This window comes from Coccinella septempunctata, chromosome 6, assembly GCF_907165205.1.
Source record: "Coccinella septempunctata chromosome 6, icCocSept1.1, whole genome shotgun sequence".
In the NCBI taxonomy this organism is placed as follows: domain Eukaryota; kingdom Metazoa; phylum Arthropoda; class Insecta; order Coleoptera; family Coccinellidae; genus Coccinella; species Coccinella septempunctata.
Genome location: NC_058194.1, coordinates 11,430,521 through 11,449,000, shown reverse-complemented (window position 1 = coordinate 11,449,000; position 18,480 = coordinate 11,430,521). Strand labels below are relative to the sequence as shown.

General features: G+C 36.3%; 1 protein-coding gene across 1 annotated transcript in view; it reads left to right on the top strand.

Moving 5' to 3' along the window:
• LOC123316152 (asparagine--tRNA ligase, cytoplasmic) overlaps nt 1–18,480 on the top strand; it is a 37,300-nt gene that overhangs the window by 15,994 nt on the left and 2,826 nt on the right. The window contains exons 4-7 of the mRNA XM_044902146.1: nt 1,253–1,443; nt 11,587–11,688; nt 11,740–11,868; nt 11,942–12,191. Coding sequence (XP_044758081.1) covers nt 1,253–1,443; nt 11,587–11,688; nt 11,740–11,868; nt 11,942–12,191 — 672 coding nt within the window. The remainder of the gene's footprint in view (nt 1–1,252; nt 1,444–11,586; nt 11,689–11,739; nt 11,869–11,941; nt 12,192–18,480) is intronic.

Here is an 18,480-nt window from a genome sequence, read left to right as displayed (position 1 = left end):
TTGCTTCACTCTGTATTTAATAAAAGAGATTCACAAGTTCGTAACTCTGTTTATTCAGCAACATTTATTTTTATATTTTTTTATTGACAGATGTCAAAAAGCAAACTTGATCTTCTTCTGAAAGCTGACCAAACTTCCTACTTGATTTATATTTTGTCATTATCGAATCTAATTCAACAATTTTCACTATACTTGTGAAGAATATTTGAAGAACAGACTCGAACAGATTAACATATTTCTGTTTCTTAATACATGCTCACAATTCACATTACGTATTTTCAATACAGTTCCTTCATTGCTTAAATATTGCTGAAGTTGCCATAAAATTGTTAGCTCTATCCGTCCCGAATGCCGAATGTTCATTTGATTTGGCTCTGCCTCAATTTCCAACAACAAAGGGTGATAGTCCAACAACACCGAATTCTTTGCTGTAGTTCTTGATTGTCCATACAGAAAACTGAACGACATGTTCAATAAATCAATATTGTACGACCTTTCTCGAAAGTAATACATTTTCACACACCAATAACCGCTAATAAATACCGCACATTCGCAAGTCGTAGGAATGCATTCAAATTATTTTCAAATATCATTTGACAACTGTCAATTCCTAAACAGCGCTGCCTACAGTGGGAAAAACGAAACTTCTCTTATTTTCGAAGCGGGAAAAACAAAATCTAATCAGTGCATACACCATGTTTTTAGACATCTTAGCCAATGCATTCACATTGATGTGATCAATTGTCAGTATGGTGTCTGCTTTATTTCAGTGGTTATTGTTACACAACTTTTTGTTCTCTAAATGATTTGCAATTTGCATATTGAAGGTTCATGTGATGAACGAGATTTTTGATTTTATAATCAGGTGCGAGAATAAAAATTAGATGGTTTGCCGACACATCAACGAGCATGAATTCGGAGTCTCCAACTCGAAATATTAATTGTATTTAAAGCGTTTTAAGTTAACCGATTGCTTCAAGTGCTCCATGCACTTCGATTTTCTTCAAATAACCCTAAACTTTTTGAAATTTTGATAAAATTGATAAAATATTTGATGAAGGTGACTAGATGAGTAAGTTGATGTTTGATGTAATAATTTCTTCAGAACTGAATCTTGGCTTGAAAATAAATTGGTGTGAATCGGTCTATCAAGTGCTTGATTGGGGCATCAAGCTTTGTTGAACTGTTTTTGAATCTGATTATCCCAATAGCAATGACAAACTGAACTATATTGGTCTTATTTACTTTCAAGGCTCCCGGGGGACACGAATTAGTTGTTGATTATTGGGAACTCATTGGGTTAGCTCCAGCAGGTGGGGCTGATGCCATTTTGAATGAACATGCATTACCAGATGTTCAAGCAGAAAATCGTCATATAATGATCAGAGGAGAGAATACCGCTAAAGTTCTGAGGATACGTTCTGTATTACTTCAAAGTTTCAGGTGAGTAATGAATTATTTGAAAAGATGACAACAATTCTGAACATATCGCCAAGTGAAGGTTACTTTAAGCGCCACGAGAAACAAAATAAATGAAAGTTTTAAAGAAAATCACTGATCAAATCATCCTCAGCAACAAGAATTCGAATTCGAAAATTAAAATATTGTATATTAATGGAAACAACAATTCCGGGGAATTGTCGTTCCAATAATGTGGGTTAGTGATGACCTAACATAGGAGGTCCCAGAGAAGTCGAAACATCGGTAGACCGGTTTCGGGATCATTTTCCGACGTCAGTTCAGTATAGCACTGAATTTCCGAACGGAGGATGGTAGTCTTAAGCGATCTAGGGGCGTCGTTTTGAGATGTTCTCATCACGATGCGCCACCTGTCATGCAAAGACTGAACCAAACCTCACTTTCTCTCCAGACTCCTACAACAGTTCACGGCTCCCAAGTTCAATTACTTCCCGCAGGTTTCCAAGGACTTTTTATCGGATTCTTCACAGAAGGAAACAGACAATGGCATAATGGTCAAATATGCTTCTACAGGCCAATATGAAACACATTTTTTTCACTGGTTTTTGTGGTTGAATTCTTGTATATTGAGTATTTTTGACGAGCATGCTCCGCTGAAAAAAAAAGCAAAAGAGACTGAAGACGATAATAAGACAGCACAAGTATGACTGTGATGATAGATTCCGAGATAGGGACAGTTCTACAGCTTTAGCAGTCCACAGATATGCTTAATGCCATTATTTCGATTACGACAATGTTGAAATACTCGGTTATGAAAGAAATTGGAAAAAAAGAAATATCAGCGAAATGATATACATAAGACTGAACGACATTAGACTTTTAGATGATCTATAAAACATCAGAAAGTATCGAACCTTTAACCTAGATTCGACGGAAAAATGTCCGCGTGATTTACGTTGAAAAGTATCACTTCTTTTGACGTTTATTCGACGTAATTCTAATTATCTCTATAACAAGTACGATTTCTGATATTCTCGAGATTATCCTGATTTGGTATTTTGTTTGATATATAATAGACGTTTGAGGATGTACTTCATTGAAATCATTCGATAACGTTTATATATCATTAGATTTTTGACTTTTTTTTTCGATCAACAGTCTGATAATATATAGATGATCTGAAAAACATGGACAATCAGGACATCTAAATCATGTAGCACCAAAGATCTTCTTTAGACTTTGGAGCATTGTCTTTATCGTTGAAGAAATCGGATGTCTATTAGAGGAAAGATTATTTATTGAAAAAGATGGTGTTAGTATTCACCTATTTTAGATGATCAAAGATGAACGTTTGTTAGATATTTCTAGAATGACCTTGTATTGTATATACAGTTTTTGTCCTCTAATTGTTGTCAACTTTGGAATTATATTAGGATAATTTAAAAAACGTGATATTAATGACCTCTTAACTAGACATATTTATTTCACAAGATATGTTTCGGAGAAGGGTCCATGTGAAAGAAAATGGATGTTCCATAGATTCAAGATCCACATCTTCGAATCATATCTATAAAATCTGACCCCTTGAAAATCTATAGATTAGTGATGGGCGAGTTCATATTTATACGGAATGGTTGACAGTTCGTATGGGAGTTGGAAGAGAAAAAACAGGTTCTGATGAATAAATATATATTTATAATAAAAAAAAACAAAAATAAATATAATTCAAAAACAACACAAATTCATGAAATTGGAAAAAACATAATTTAAATAGATGAAATTATTGTCTATTTGTTTTTATTCCTCTCATATTCGTACCGTTGATTGGCTAGTCGTAACCAGTCTTGAATGGCCCGTTTTATGACAGCATCATTTAAGTCTGCTGGCGTTTCACTTTCGAAGAGAACATATACAGCCTCTGGAAGCAACATAAATTACAAATAGCTAAATGTTTTTTGATTGAATATCAATTAGAAGTTGAGAAAATATGCAAAAAAATATTCTTTTGAAGAAAAGAAAGCGATGAACCAAAACCTGGAGATACAAATTATAAATCAATAGGATTCAATTTCCGTACTCTTTTGATGACCTTTAGTATATTTTAGGAATAAAAAACGCTGATCTAATGAACTCCTATGGATTAATTGATACAGAATTTTCAATTCGAACATCGAAATACGAAAAAACATTCGAATTCTTAAATGATCTAAAAAACATCTGAACATTTCCTCGAAGATTTCAAACTCCGTATATTCAATTATTCGTCAAATTTCGGATTGAATCCTGTTGTGTAAGTACTTATAATAATAAGGGTGACATTATTCAGCAAGTGTTTTCTGAGTGAAGTGATTCAAAATTCACTTCTGAATCGATGTCTAGAAGATGTCTATCAATAGACTTTTTCAGATAACCCTCTTCACCAAGTAAATTCTACATAGAAATAGAAAACGCTGCTGTAATGAACTCCTATGGATTGAATGATACAAAATTTTCAATTCGAACATCGAAATACGAAAAAATATCCGAATTCTTAAATGATCTAAAAAACATCTAAACATTTCCTCGAAGATTTCAAACTCTGTATATTCGATTATTCGTCAAATTTCAGTTTGATATTCCTCAGAAGAGCGCACTTTAGATATAATATATACCAGTACCTATCTAACAAAATAGTATTGACTTGTCAATGGTAATCTAAAAAATATCATTTAATAGACTTTATTAGACGATTGATCTATGAAAGATATTTCTATTTTAAATCTACCTATATTTCAATTTATTGTAGCCAAAAATTCAGGTAAGTATTTGAAAACGATAACTGGATATCATTTTTAACAGAGAGCACAAATCCGAACTAATACCATATCGAAGTAAATAGTATTTTCCTATGTTCAAGCATTTTGATTAATGTGTGAAGGGATTACCTGCCGTAACTACTCTAAGTAGAAATTGCACTCACCTTGTTCAATTATTACAGCACAAATCACTAATCAAAAAACGAACACAATCACTAGCCGACTTGACCTTCTTACAAAGAAGGGTTGTATACTAACGGAAATGTTGAATGTTCAAGTTCAAATGGCTATGCACTATGAACATTAACTCTATTGGCCCATGGCCGGTTCGCGGCTTCTTGCGAATTGCGATAAGAGTTCGCCACCAAGCGATCCAACCCGATCGTAGTTCGTGTCTAGCCCTTCTCATCGCATATCTTTCGATCGGATACCTTCAAACAAACACCTATTTTCTGCAAACTCGGAAAAATATCCTTTTTCCTCAAGACTCTCAAGAGTATCTTGGGTTAATCAATAGTTTCGTTCGAAAGTTCATATTTAACATATTGAATTTAGGAGTCAATCATTCTTCACCATTATTGTTTTTGAAACAGGTACCAATATTCATACTCCTTTATTTCAAAAAAATATTGTCCAATCAGTTTTATCATATGAAAAATTTCACGAATTTCAATATCCTGATACTAAGTCTCCTAGAAAAAACATCCCCATCAGTAAGAATACGAATACTTACATGTGCTTTTTAACATTGATACTTAGATGATAAAACACAATATGAATTTGAAAAATACACTAGGAAGTTGTTGATTAATCCAAAATATTTTGACTACCGTAGAAATATGGTTTATGAATAATTAATTTCGGAAGTCACTTCAATAGATGACATTGACTTCTTATATCGACATATTTGGGACACTTGGAATCGTTAAGTTTAAAGACGATCTAGCAATGACAAATCTAAAAGAAATTTATTTGTTCACTGTTTTTCGACCATTTTACTTAGATGTTTTATATATGTAATCTAGGCGTATAAACAAAGTCAGATATTGATGTGTCATATCGATATAGTATATGATATCTATTTCCCGTCTGAAAATTAATTTCATCATGATTATAAAATTAAGATATCCAATAAACGATTTTTCAATATATGGTCTTCTTTGAAGATATTGATCGACATATTTGGTACAATTTGAATTCTAATGTTCATAAACGATACAAAATGATATATCTGAAAAATATTCATCTGGTCACTGGTTTTCGACCATTTTAGTTAGATGTTCTCTATATGCAATCTAGATGTCTTAGTAAAGTCATATATTGATGTCTAATATTGGTATGATATATCATATCTATTAGTTGTCTGCCCAGTGATTCTTTCGCGATTAATACAATTAGATATTATATAAACGTTTTTCAGATGTATATTTGGAAACTTATCTATTTTCAGATATCTTACGGACATAAGAATTTTGCCAGTCATAAGACTAGACATCTAAAGGATATTTCAAAAACATCATTCATAGAAAACGTCTTGTTTAGATAATCTAATTTTGATCATAATTCAGAGCAAGATCATTTTAGATCCCTTTTGACATAACGGAAGTGTGTTGTTTGGGTATGAGCTATGGTCTATTAAATGTTTTAAATATGTTTGTGTGTTGTTTGGGACGGTAAATCACAGAACTGACACCCAAGATCTTAGTCAAATGTACACAAATTTACTGTATCTCCATCGTGATTCCTGAACTCCCGCATAACAGTGACGGCTCGTGCCCATAAGGTGTGGGTCGGAACGACCCAGGATATACAGGGAATATCCTGGAATAAAATTAGTATCTATTTTTTCAACCAATAACTGGAAATGAAAACGCGGAATATTCAATTTTATGTCCCAAAAATAAGTGCAATCAGAACTCAATTGTCATGTTTTTCAGCATCTTGATGTTCATTTATTGGTTGAGAAACTATTAATAGATAGAAGAAGTTAATTGAAAAGCAAATGGTGAGTTTCAGCGTCTTCATTTTGAGTAGTTGATCAATATTGAAGAAACATTAATTTTATTCCAGACTTATGTCCGACCCTGCAGATATAATGTTTTATATAACATTTTATCGAGTTGACTTCAATTTTATCCCACTTTATTATTATTGTTTGCTGCCATTATTATTATTGTTTTGACTGTTTTTATGTGCTATACTGATGAATCTTTATACGTTTATACAGCCTTGAAAAAGTTTGAATATATGAACGAAACGTTGGCATTTAGTTCAGCTTAGTCTTGTTCTTCACCACCTATCCTAGTTCCTGTCAAAATACTCCGCATGAACAACCAAGGGATTTTCACTTCATTACATCATTACAAACAATTAAAGCCGCGTTCTCACCGGTAGTGGCACGCTTTATTGCTCTAACGTTCCAGGAAATCTCTCCGTGTGAACGATAAATTTTGAGTTTGCTTAATGGCGTCACAAGCGGAGGGGTAGGTTCAGCCGCGTTCTATTGGGAAGTGAAATGCTACAGTGCAGGAACTTTCTAGGAATTTTCTCCGTGTGAATGATGCGTTTTCAGTTTGCTTCATGGTGTCAAAAGCGGAGGGGAAGGTTCGAGTGGCTTACGCTCGGTATTAAACCGGTTTGATATACGGAATCTCCGATTTTGTACGATATTCCACGAAATTATTGTTTAATTATTTTCAGATGTTATTTCCCCAATATTGTCAAAAAGTCTTTGAAATGATGAAATATTTTTCATCATTCCGCAGCAGGTAGTTGTAGTTCATTCCGTTTCGCCTCGTAGACTGTTTCTAGTAAAACCATCTTGTACCTATTTGCGCACTTTTTACATATTTGGAGCGGTACTCTTTCTAACCTCAAAGCAACACATTTTTCTGAAAAACATGTCACAACAGGAAAAAATGTGCCAATTCCATTTCAATATTTTCAATACACATGACTCAAATATTATTGCATGATTGAAAACAATATAGGAAAATGAAAAACCTTTGAAATATTAATAATATATTTTATAATATTTTTCTAAAAAACATCTTCAAATTCGAAACGCAAGGAGACCTCTATCGCTTGGATGTCAAACTAATGTCAGACAAAGACAGATCTAAACTACATAATTGTAAACCTGTAATCTGTGGCCAAGGGACAGCTGACTAGAGAGGTGGCTCTTTTTAGCGGTGAAAAGCCGACACTAAACTTGTATGTTCTTCAACCAAAGATTCATCTTTGGTTCAATATAATAAAGTTTAATAATATTTGAACCAACACCACGACATCAGTTTTTGTTTAAACTGTGTTTGAGTTGTGTTCATTGTATTTTTTGGAACACGAAACATATAATCCAAACTCTTGGAACAGTGGCTTAGTAGACCAGTGTCACTTACTATTTTAATTGAATTCTAATTGCCTCTCGCATATTATATGCTTTCGTTTTGACCGTTTGAGCAGCTCCTGACCAGCTCCGGTGCATCTCGCTCGAGCACCGACGCGTTCTTTTTGATTGGGGCGTGAAGCACCAACAAATATTAAAAGACGTGTATTGTTGACATTTGTGGATTAATAATAAGGCTGTAATACCTACACCTTATGGACCACCTAAGATTGATTTTTTCGTCAATTGAAGCTGTCAGTTAGTTTTTTTATTGAATAAATGAATAAAGAATCAATGTTGGATGGAATCAGAACTGAATGATTTTGAATGAAGATAGGATTCGTTCTTTCAAGTTTGAAGAGTGAACTAATCATTTTTGTCATGAATGCATAATTTTTAGAGATCGATCAAATGAATAAACGATAAGCTTCAGTTTAGTAGCGCCCATCAGTGAAAATGTAGCATTTCATTTCAAATAAGTTGATATTTCACGTAATTGAATGCAATTTTCGTAAAATCAGAACACTCTTTACCTACTTTAACCAAAGAGGATTATTAACGAAGCTTTAACAGATGAAATCATTGTTAAATAATTTTTTCAAGTTTTATATCTACAGACATATCCAGTATTTTGTATATTTGTACTCTCCATAGCTAAGGAAGGGTAACGTTTACCCGGTAAATAAAGTTTTTCAACCAAATATATGGCAATAGCTTTCGAAAGAATAGTGAAACTTATTAATAATCAACGACATTAACGTTAAACTGGAAACAAATAATCCAAAGAACCGCGAATCCGTACTTGTCTCTTGTCATTTTGCTCAACAGCTGATCGTCCAACTCGCTGTGCGGAGTTGGTGCAATAATAACCGTTTTATGTTTTATTTGGGAACAGCTCAGGGGCGAGAAGCTCGGAGCTGTACCGGTGCATAAAGCACCAAAAAGAAAGCGTTTATTAGTGTCTGATTTTGAAATTTGTGGGGAATATAATTGCAGGAGATGATCAAAATGGTATTCAGGTATCCGCAAAATATTTTTGGAATCCTCTGCAAACTAATTTGGCAGACTAAGTTGCTTTCTTCGAAGTTTCTTTTGAGTATTCAATTTCTAATCCGAAAGTGCCTCTTTTCACGTTCTTTTTTGGCACGCATAATTCACGCAGGGCTTCTGATAAAATCGCATAAAAAACACTACTCAAAACTGCACAAACTTCAACGATTCCTTTCGACATATTTGTATTTATCTAATCGAATGAGAAGCGAATTGAATTTACGTGATCCACAATAGTTTCAACCTCGATCCCCACTTTTCGCGCAATGATTTCGAAAGCATAATAGAAAGCTTGCCACGTTTTCTATTTTGAGTTCCGTGAGAACGCTGGCTGCTTTACAGAACTTTGCAATCAATGCCGTGAGAAGTGAGAAAAAGGCCTATATGGCTCAAAAGTTGGCGGCTTCTAGTGCAGCTCAGGAATGGTCTGAACTGAGGAAACTTAATCTAGTAAAACGAAAAACATTTCATCAAACTTTAGTAATGTGGATGAGATAAACAGATAATTTGTGAGCGCTTTCACCAGATCTCGTTCGCCAAAACCGGAAATCTTAGAATAGGAAATACTCCTTCTGACGAAAATGATGTATTTTTTATGAAATATCTTTGAAAACTCACATTTTGAAATATTCATTTCAACCGTTTCCCAAAAAAAAAAAAAATATTTTAAGCACTTAAAAATGAGAAATAAAAATGGGTATTTAAAATTTAAAGCGTTTCATGTCGATTGCACAAGTTGTCAACATCGATTGAAATATGCCTTGATAATAAAGGACAACAAATGCATTATCTTGATGAGATAGACAAAGATGGCTGTCTATGAAGTCTGCGACGAACGAGGAAGGTCGTAAAATTTTATGGGATTTTTATGGCCGGTTGCAGTTGAAGCTCGCCACTAAGTAGGCGCCTGTAAATCAACAGCTGTTATTTTATTTATAAACAAGCTGATCGGACATTGTTCTTTTCATTGTCTGGTAGTCGCTGTTGCCAAATCGTAAACTCGGAATCAAGCGATTTAAATTTTAAAACCCCATATTTGAAGAATGATTTTGAATAGTTTCTGCGGTGCATTCGAAAAAATCAGGAATGAAACTCATAATTATTCAGTTTAAACCTGCATATGCAGTGATCATCCAAATTGAGGAGAATTCCCCATTCTACTAAAATAATTTATTACCGAAGATAAAATTGTAGTTTTCACTTTAGGCTTGTCGATGAAGGTGAGTTAGTTGAGACTATCTTAGGCATAAAACAAAAGCTTTTAGTGTTGATCATATAAATTCGACCATGATTCAGTTTTGCTGCCCTCAGATAATTCCCTATATCGCACATATAATTGAACGAATGCATGCTCACATCTTACTTTCCAGTTCTTTGGAATCGGGCTTATATTGCACCCCTTCCTAAAATTTCCAATCCGACGGATATCAACCAGCTGCGGTCGATTAATATACTTCATATCACTTTTTCAAAGATATTGTGGATGGTCTTCTTGCTGCTCGAGATCGTAATGAAATAACTAGTACTACCTGACTTCAGTAAGGCCTTCGACCTGATAAATCACCAAATTCTATTGTCCGTTTTGCATTATATTGGATTCAGTGCCGAGGCATGTGCAATAATTAATTCTTTTCTGAGTAATCGTGTTCAACGGGTGGTTTATGGGGAAGAGAAATCTGGTTGGTTTGATTTGCATGCTGGAGGGGCCAATAATATATTCGATTTATTCGTCCAGATCTCCTTATTCACTGAGTCGATGTCGGTATCACTGCTACGCTGACGATATGCAGATTTATTATTCTATTCCCTGAGAACGATATCGGGTCTGCTACGGAGGTTTTCAATCGCGAGCTGGAATCATTTTGTGGGTGGGAAGATGATCATTCTCTTATGTTGAACAAGTCAACTGTCTTGATTTTTGGAAATGATTCACAAATAGATAAAGTGAAGACTACGACACTTAAGTGGAGTTTAACTCTCATTTTCTGATACCGGTGAAAGTTTGGGTCTTATAGTGGATTCGAGATTGCGATTCAGGAAGCATGTTGCGTCAAAGCTTAGATTGGCATATGGTTGGCTGAATGGTATTTATGGGCATAGGCATTATAACTACCTGTAGCAACTAGGAAAGTTCTTCTTGAGGCTCTTGTGCTCTCCCATTTTAATTTCTGTTGTTCAGTGTATGCACCTTGCTTGAATTTGAATAGTCTTTATCCGGATAATCCACCTGTGCATGGGATGCAATTTGAGAGTCGAGAGCTTGGTCGAATTTCATTGATTATTTTAAAATTCTGAATAATTGACCGATCGAGGCCTTTTGAGATCGTCGTATTGTCCGATGTCGTAACTACGAACAGAAGGCCCAACACTATAATCTAATCTGTCAATAAACGATCACGAGGTTGAAGGCTCTCATCGTAAATAGCATTCTTTCGAGGAATTTTGTAAATAGGTGAAAAAAAGTTTCTTCTCCCTTCCCACAGAATATACATTCGTCGGTTTCTTATAAACCCTATGGCTGCTTTGGAGTCAGGTGCGCGAAACCCCGGAGCTTGACGCACTGGAGCTTCACGCTCTTGCTTTGACAGGAACTCCTAATATTAACTGTCAAATTAACCACGCCCCGCGGACTGGAACGGTCAAAATTCGGAGCGGTACGTTCCCGGGGCGCCCCAACTAATGACTGGAAAGTCTCTATTATCATCATATGCCTGTAGTGTCCTGTAAGAAAGCCAGTGAGGAGGTGTAACTTATACTTATTGATATCTCGACACCTTTCACATCTCAGTTTTGAAGTTTCCAAGGAATTTTTGGTTTTAGAATCATCCATCCGTGGAAGATTCCGCCAGAGTATTTCACTTTCTGCTTTCTCTTCCCGAAACTCTTTACTATCGTAAACTGATTCGATTCAATGTATATATATTAGAATTTTTTCAGAGAGCATTACTTAGACAGAGGTTACGCCGAGATTACTCCACCAAATATCGTTCAAACACAAGTAGAAGGAGGTGCAACCCTTTTCAAATTAGATTATTTTGGGTATGTTAGTCTTTTGAAGTAGATTATAATTTTGAAGCTCATTTTCCGCAGGGAGGAAGCCTATCTCACACAAAGCTCCCAACTTTATCTCGAAACATGTTTGCCCTCTATGGGAGACGTATTTTGTATTGCTGAGAGCTTTAGAGCTGAACAAAGCAGGACAAGAAGACATCTTGCTGAGTAAGTAGGAATATGCAGTAATTTCAGGGTTTTATTATTATTCTGTGATGAAAAATTTTCCATTAATTTGCAGATACACACACGTGGAAGCGGAGTGTCCCTTCATCACTTTCGATGAACTTTTAGATCGATTGGAAGATTTGATATGTGATGTTGTTGACAGAGTTCTGAAATCGCCGTATGCTGATATAGTTCATGAATTGAACCCAGACTTCAAAGTGCCAGAACGTCCATTCCTAAGAATGAATTATGCTGATGCCATTGAATATTTAAAGAAAAACAATATAACAAAACCAGACGGAACCTTCTACGAGTTTGGAGAGGTAAATAAATTCACTAACCCTAATTTTTATTTTGAAAAATTTACATATGTATATGTATAGTTTGTTGATGATTTCGGTTGAAATATGACTGTAATTATTAAAAATGTCGGAAAGAGTCCATTTCTTTCCGGCTATTAAGGACGACGCTATAACTATGAGAGATAGGGAAAAATGACCAACTAGAATTTTGTAGAGCTCAGGAAGTTCTATGATAAAGTCCGCGATTCCATATATCTAACTCTCAAGCATAACTCACAATAATCAGTTTTAACATTGTGAATTTGATTCGAAAATATGCTCCATTTGAAGAGTCTTCAAGACAGTCTTTTGACTATACTAATGAATATGACCTTCATCTTTGGCATTTATTCCTTATACTCTTTGCAGCATCTTCCTTCAACGAATAGTTCGCGAGATATTGTAGGTTGAAAAGAGTACCTTTGTGGTACACCTATAAGTGTATGGCCAGCCTAAGGCGAGCGATAGCGCATGTGTCTTCGTGTTTGAATGAAATGTGTCGGAGTGAATTTGCTGTTTATGTAATTATATATTTCTTCTTTTTGGAAAGTTGCGATCGCGATTTTTTTTCAGGTTGATAGGTGCTTTTCATTTTTTTTTTGGTGTAGCAGGGGGAAAATCTGCAAGACAGACGAACCACCCTCATCTCCTGAGGGGGAACAGTGTGGGGTTTCTCACTCTCCTGAGCTCGAGACCCACTAAAAACCCTACTGCTTCTTGAATTTTGGTTCCGGGCATTTGCCTATAAACCGTTCATCTCTTGGTCGGTTTTCTTCTCGCACACTATCGTGCTGGGATTTGTTTATCCTCTATTGGATTAACACTTTATGGAATTTTTCAATAAGTTTCTGTTGTTATTTTAATCTCTTTTTAATTGATCTCTTGGTCTCCTTCGGTAAATTCGCATTCTCCTTGTGTCTTCCTCTGGGTCGTAGTCCACTAGTCTCCTAAGTTCTTGATTCGGATGGTTTTCCGCTGTTTCGAATAATTTCTCTGCTTTTCTGTTCATGAATTCCGTTATGACTTCCCATTTCAGGTCCTTATAAATCTGTCTATTTCTGACAAACCAAGGTGCATCTATTGCACATCGTAGCAGCTTGTTTTCAGTGGCCTGAATTCTTTTGATATGGCTCTTTGCCGCGAAACCCCAGGCAACTGATCCATAAGTCAGTTGAGGCCTAGCAACGGCCTTGATTATCTTCAATTTTGTCTCTTTCGACATGTGGCTTCTTCTTCCTATCAGAGGATAGAGTCTATTCATCGCTGCTTTCGTTTTGTCGATTGCTTGTTTGATATGACTTTTCCGAGTAAGTCCTTTGTCAAGCGTTATTCCTAAATATTTGGCTTCATTTTTCCAGTCGATTTCTTCGCCGTCAACATCCAGTTTCGTTATGGGTCGCAGTCTTCTCTTCTGTAGTAATATTGCTTGGCTCTTTTGTCCATTGAGCTTGATTTTCCACTTTATGCACCAGTCATTTGTTTCGTCAATCGACTCTTGTAGAACTCGTTCTATTATTTCAGGATTTCGGTGTCGAGTTGCTATGCCTGTGTCGTCAGCATATAACGTTAGCATGGTTCTTGGATTTTTCGGAATATCGTGGATGTATATGTTGTACAGAAGTGGCCCAAGTACTGATCCTTGGGGTACTCCAGCCTCTATATCTCTTGTTGAGGAGCATTCTCCTCCCACTCCCACGTAAAATCTTCTATTTTTGAGATAATTCCGTATCAACTTGCATATTTTGATCGAATATCCAGCACATCTCATCTTATATATTAATCCTTCATGCCATACTCTGTCGAATGCTCTGGCGACGTCTAGTAAAACAAGACCTGTAGCTTGTTTATTTTGGAATCCCTCTGTTATGTACTCTGTGAGCCTTAATAACTGTTGTTCTGTTGAATGCTCTCTTCTGAATCCGAACTGTTCTGGTGGTATTAGTTCCAGATTTTCGGTTTCCTCATTTAGCCTCGTGGCGATAATTCTTTCTACTACTTTTCCTAACGCCGACAGTAGACTTATCGGTCTGTAGTTTTGTGGAAACTTCTTCTCTTTGAATGGTTTATTGAATACTATGACTTCTGCTGTTTTCCATTTTTCTGGGTAGTGTTCTGTCCTCATAATTCCATTCGCGATATTTGTTAGAGCGGCTATACCTTTTCTAGGTAATTTCTTTAACATAACATTCGTTATTTTATCGCTTCCGGGAGCTTTCCTCTTCTTCAAACTTCTAATTATTTCCCTGATTTCATTTGGCGATGTTGGCTTGTCTATTTCAGCAGTCGCTGGTAATTCATCCATTTCTTCATCATTTTCTTCAACCAGTTCTTCCAAATCTTCATTATCGTCGTCTATCCTGTAATTTATTCTCGATTCTTGTTCGATCGAGTCCGCCAATGCATCTGCCTTATCAGTATTGGTATAAGCCATTCCCCTTTCTCCGTGTAGGGGTGGAATTTTAGTCTTTTCTCCTCGTAGGCTTTTTTGCATTCTCCATGCAGAATGATCGATTGTATTCAGTTCTTGAACCCTTTTGTTCCATCTGCTTGTTCTTAGATCTTTCAGGGCATTTTTCAGAACTTGGCTATGTCGGTTGAGGTTCCTTCTATTTAGATCATTTTTGTTCATCCTATATATTCTTCTGAGTCTTCGATTTTCTTGTATAAGATCTTTTACTTCTTTAGGCGTATCGCCATGCGGATGACTTGGTGCTGGTCTCTTCACTCTTCTCGTGCTTTTTTCGTAAGCTTTCAATATAATCTCTTCCAGTTTATCAACCGCACATTCCAGATCGTCTGGAGTTGGAATTTCTGTTATTTCCGATTGTATTAAATGGCTGTATTTGGTCCAATTGGTATATTCTCTTATTTCCAGCAGTTTTTCTCTTGGTTCTTCTCCAATTGTCAATTCCACGGGATTGTGGTTTGAGGTTCCATCTTCCAGAGTTTCAATCGAGAATTCTTGAGTTATATTTTTCAATATCGCGATATCTATTACATCTGGTATTCCTCTTCCAAAAGCAAGATATGTCGGTAGCTCTGGTCCAATAACTATGGCATTTTGTTTTTCGGCGAAATCCTTGAGTTTTTTGCCATTTCTATTCTCTGTTATGCTATTCCATAATGGGGATTTACAGTTGAAATCTCCGATGGAGATTTTCGGGTTTGATCCTTTCAACATGTTATCTCTTCTTCCAATAGATTGTTTTGTGGTGGCTTATACGCCGAGGTTATTTCGACTCTTTGCCGATTTAATTCGGCAACAATCGTCACTTTTTCTGTTTTTCCTTGTGTTTCGTCGGATCTACTTTTAAAGTAGTGTTTCAGATCTGTTCTCACCAATATTGCTACTCCTCCTCCGGTGTTTGTAATTCTGTCACATCTATATGTTTCATAATTCATGAAATTCAGTCTTCTGTTCCGGTTTATTCTTGTTTCCTGTAGGGCTATAATATCAGGTTGTCTTTCTGATATTATTTGTTCTATCTCGGCTTTCCGAGTGTTGATCCCGTTTATGTTCCACGAGATTATCTTGAGGGATTTCTTCCTAATATCCGTAAGGTCCATTAATTCAGTTTACTAAATAATGCTTGGAGTTTTTTCTCCATTTCCCTCTCAATTTTCAACATTATCTTGTTGAAAATTTTTTCCGTGAAGATATCTAAATCATCGGCTGATTCAGATATCTGTTTCTTCTCCTGTTGACTGTTCACAGCCTGTTTCATTGTAAGCTTTTTCTGTCCTTTTTTCTGGACGGGTTTTGGAGTCTCCCTCTTCTTTTCCTGCTCTGTAGGTTGGGTCTTCGCTACTTCCTGAATTTTTTGTTCAGAAGTTGTTGTTTTTGTTACCTTCTTCTTCTGTTCAACTGATTTTCGGGAATTTTTCTTTCTGGTCACCAACTTGAACTCGCTACATCCTTTGTAGCTAGCTGGATGGCCCTCTTCTCCACATAAGACGCATGTGGCATTTCTCTCTTCACCTTTTCTGGTGAGTGTGCAGTCATAGCTGCTATGACTTCCTGAGCACTTCACGCATCTTCACGGGAAGGAGCATTTGTTTTGTGCATGTCCGTACCTTTGGCACCTAAAGCACTGGCTTGGACTTTCAGGCCTCTTTTTATGTTCAACCACAATACAGAGGTTGTAGAGTCGCTTCACTTCGAAGATTTCCTTTTTCTGGGTTTTAACCAGGTAGAGAGGTATTGGCTTCTTTGTCTTGTTCGATGTCATTCTGGACACCTCAGCGTCTGATATTCCCTGGAATATCAGGTCGTCCTTAATCAACGCAAGATCAGCGTCGATTGGTAAATGCCTAATAACGGCATATATCTTCTTCTCCTCCTCCATTTGGTAGGTAAAAAATTCTTTACCATGCTGCTCGAAGAATGTTGTGATTTTTCTAAAATCATCTACGGTTGACGCGATGATTTTTATACCGTCTTTAACCGGTTGTGGTTTATCCTTTTTGTGTAGAGAGCTTTAGATATCTCTACCCAATCTGAGGAGCCCATCATCGTGATGGGTGGAATTTTATCTCTTTTAGGCACTTCCGATGCCTTCTTGACAGTCCCCTCATCAGAAGAGGAGCTTTCTTTTCGCGCGCGTTTAGTTGGGGGCGCGTTCTGGGTTTTAGCAACTTGAGTTGCAAAATTTTTCTTCTTTTCCGGTTCCGGAGCTACTTCCTGTTTGGAGGAATTTTTGGGGACCGCTACCGGCTTTGCAATTGCTGCAAATGTGGGGTATTTCTGTGCCGTAATCTGTTTTGCAATTTCAGCAAAACTAGGGGATTGAGGCGCTTTATCCTTGTTAACCTCCTCTCTCAAGAGGCGTATGTCCCCGACCAACTGAGACACGGTTTCAGTCAGTTTATTTATTTGAGCCTTTAACTGCCCATTCTCTTCTTTGAGCCTTACAAGCTCCTCCGCATCTCCATCGCTGAATTCTTCGGTGTCCGTAGCTTCCATGTAGGAACTCTCATTGTCTGAGACCTCCGACATGGCTTTTTGTCCGTATTGAACTATGTGAGGTATTTCGGAATAATAATGAATATTGGAAATCCTTACTACTATGTTACTATCAAGCTATGTGGCTAAATTAAATATTTTCTATACTATCAGAAAAATCAGACTCACCAGTGATATCCGTGGAACCAGCGATCTCGGGATCTGGACTCGACACTGAATTTGAACGAATTTACGCTCTATAACACATACACTTATAGAACTTACAAAAAACTTCGGAAGTTTCGTAGACGGAATCATAAATTCCGCAGCTTCGCCAGTGTACACTTTCACCTCCGCTTTCACTTTTACGGCACTGTGACACTTCGACTTTCTCGTCCGCTTTCTCTTTTATAGCACTAGGAGCACTGTAGCACGTCTTCTCTTGTCAAGCGAATGACTCGGAATGCTTTTCATTTGGTTTCAATTTACTTATTTAAGTAGGTTTGTCGTCTGCCAAAAGTGTCCATTCAAGTGAAATCAAGGAAAATTACGAAGAAGAGGTTGTCCGTTTATCCTTTGACTATGAAAACTCAACACTTGAAAAACGATTAGCTTTTAAGGTTATGAAAACAATAACAACAGCCATAATATGTTTCCGTAACTGCTCATCACCTTAGGTCTGCAATCTTATTTTGCAACGCGAAAACTAAATCGGTAGTACTTCTACAGAACCAATCTTGGGCAATCGCCAAAGTGCCCACTGGAAAAACCGGAATGCATTCGAAGGAATTGCATAAGACATTGTTGAAACAATAACACTTCAGTCAAAAAGAAATTATAGCAGGCATTGAGATTACTCAGGGCCGCGCCTAGCCAAAGATGCGCCCCTGGGCTAATAATATAAATCCGCCCCTTTTTGTTATTCCTTAGAGTGAAAGTGTAAATAATCATTAATTGAAATTTTTTATTCAGTTTTGGAAACAAGATGTTTTTTTTTCTCTTTTGACACCTGTAAGTATTCTTCGCATAAGAACTTGAATTTTAAAACAATTCCTCTTTATTTCCAACAAGGTCGGCAAATGTTTTTTGTCGAAAAATAACGAAATGAATGAATAATTATTCTCATACTCCATCCATTGAATTGATGTGGCCGACATTTGACGAAAATCCATAGTTGAACTCAACACAAATTGAGTTTCAAACCAAGACACGGGTTTCGCTATCACAATATTCACCCACCTGATTCTCCTGGTTTGAAACTTAATTAGTAGAAATCATATAATCTGTGTTAAGTTCATACTCATTCATTTTGACTGAACAATTACTTTC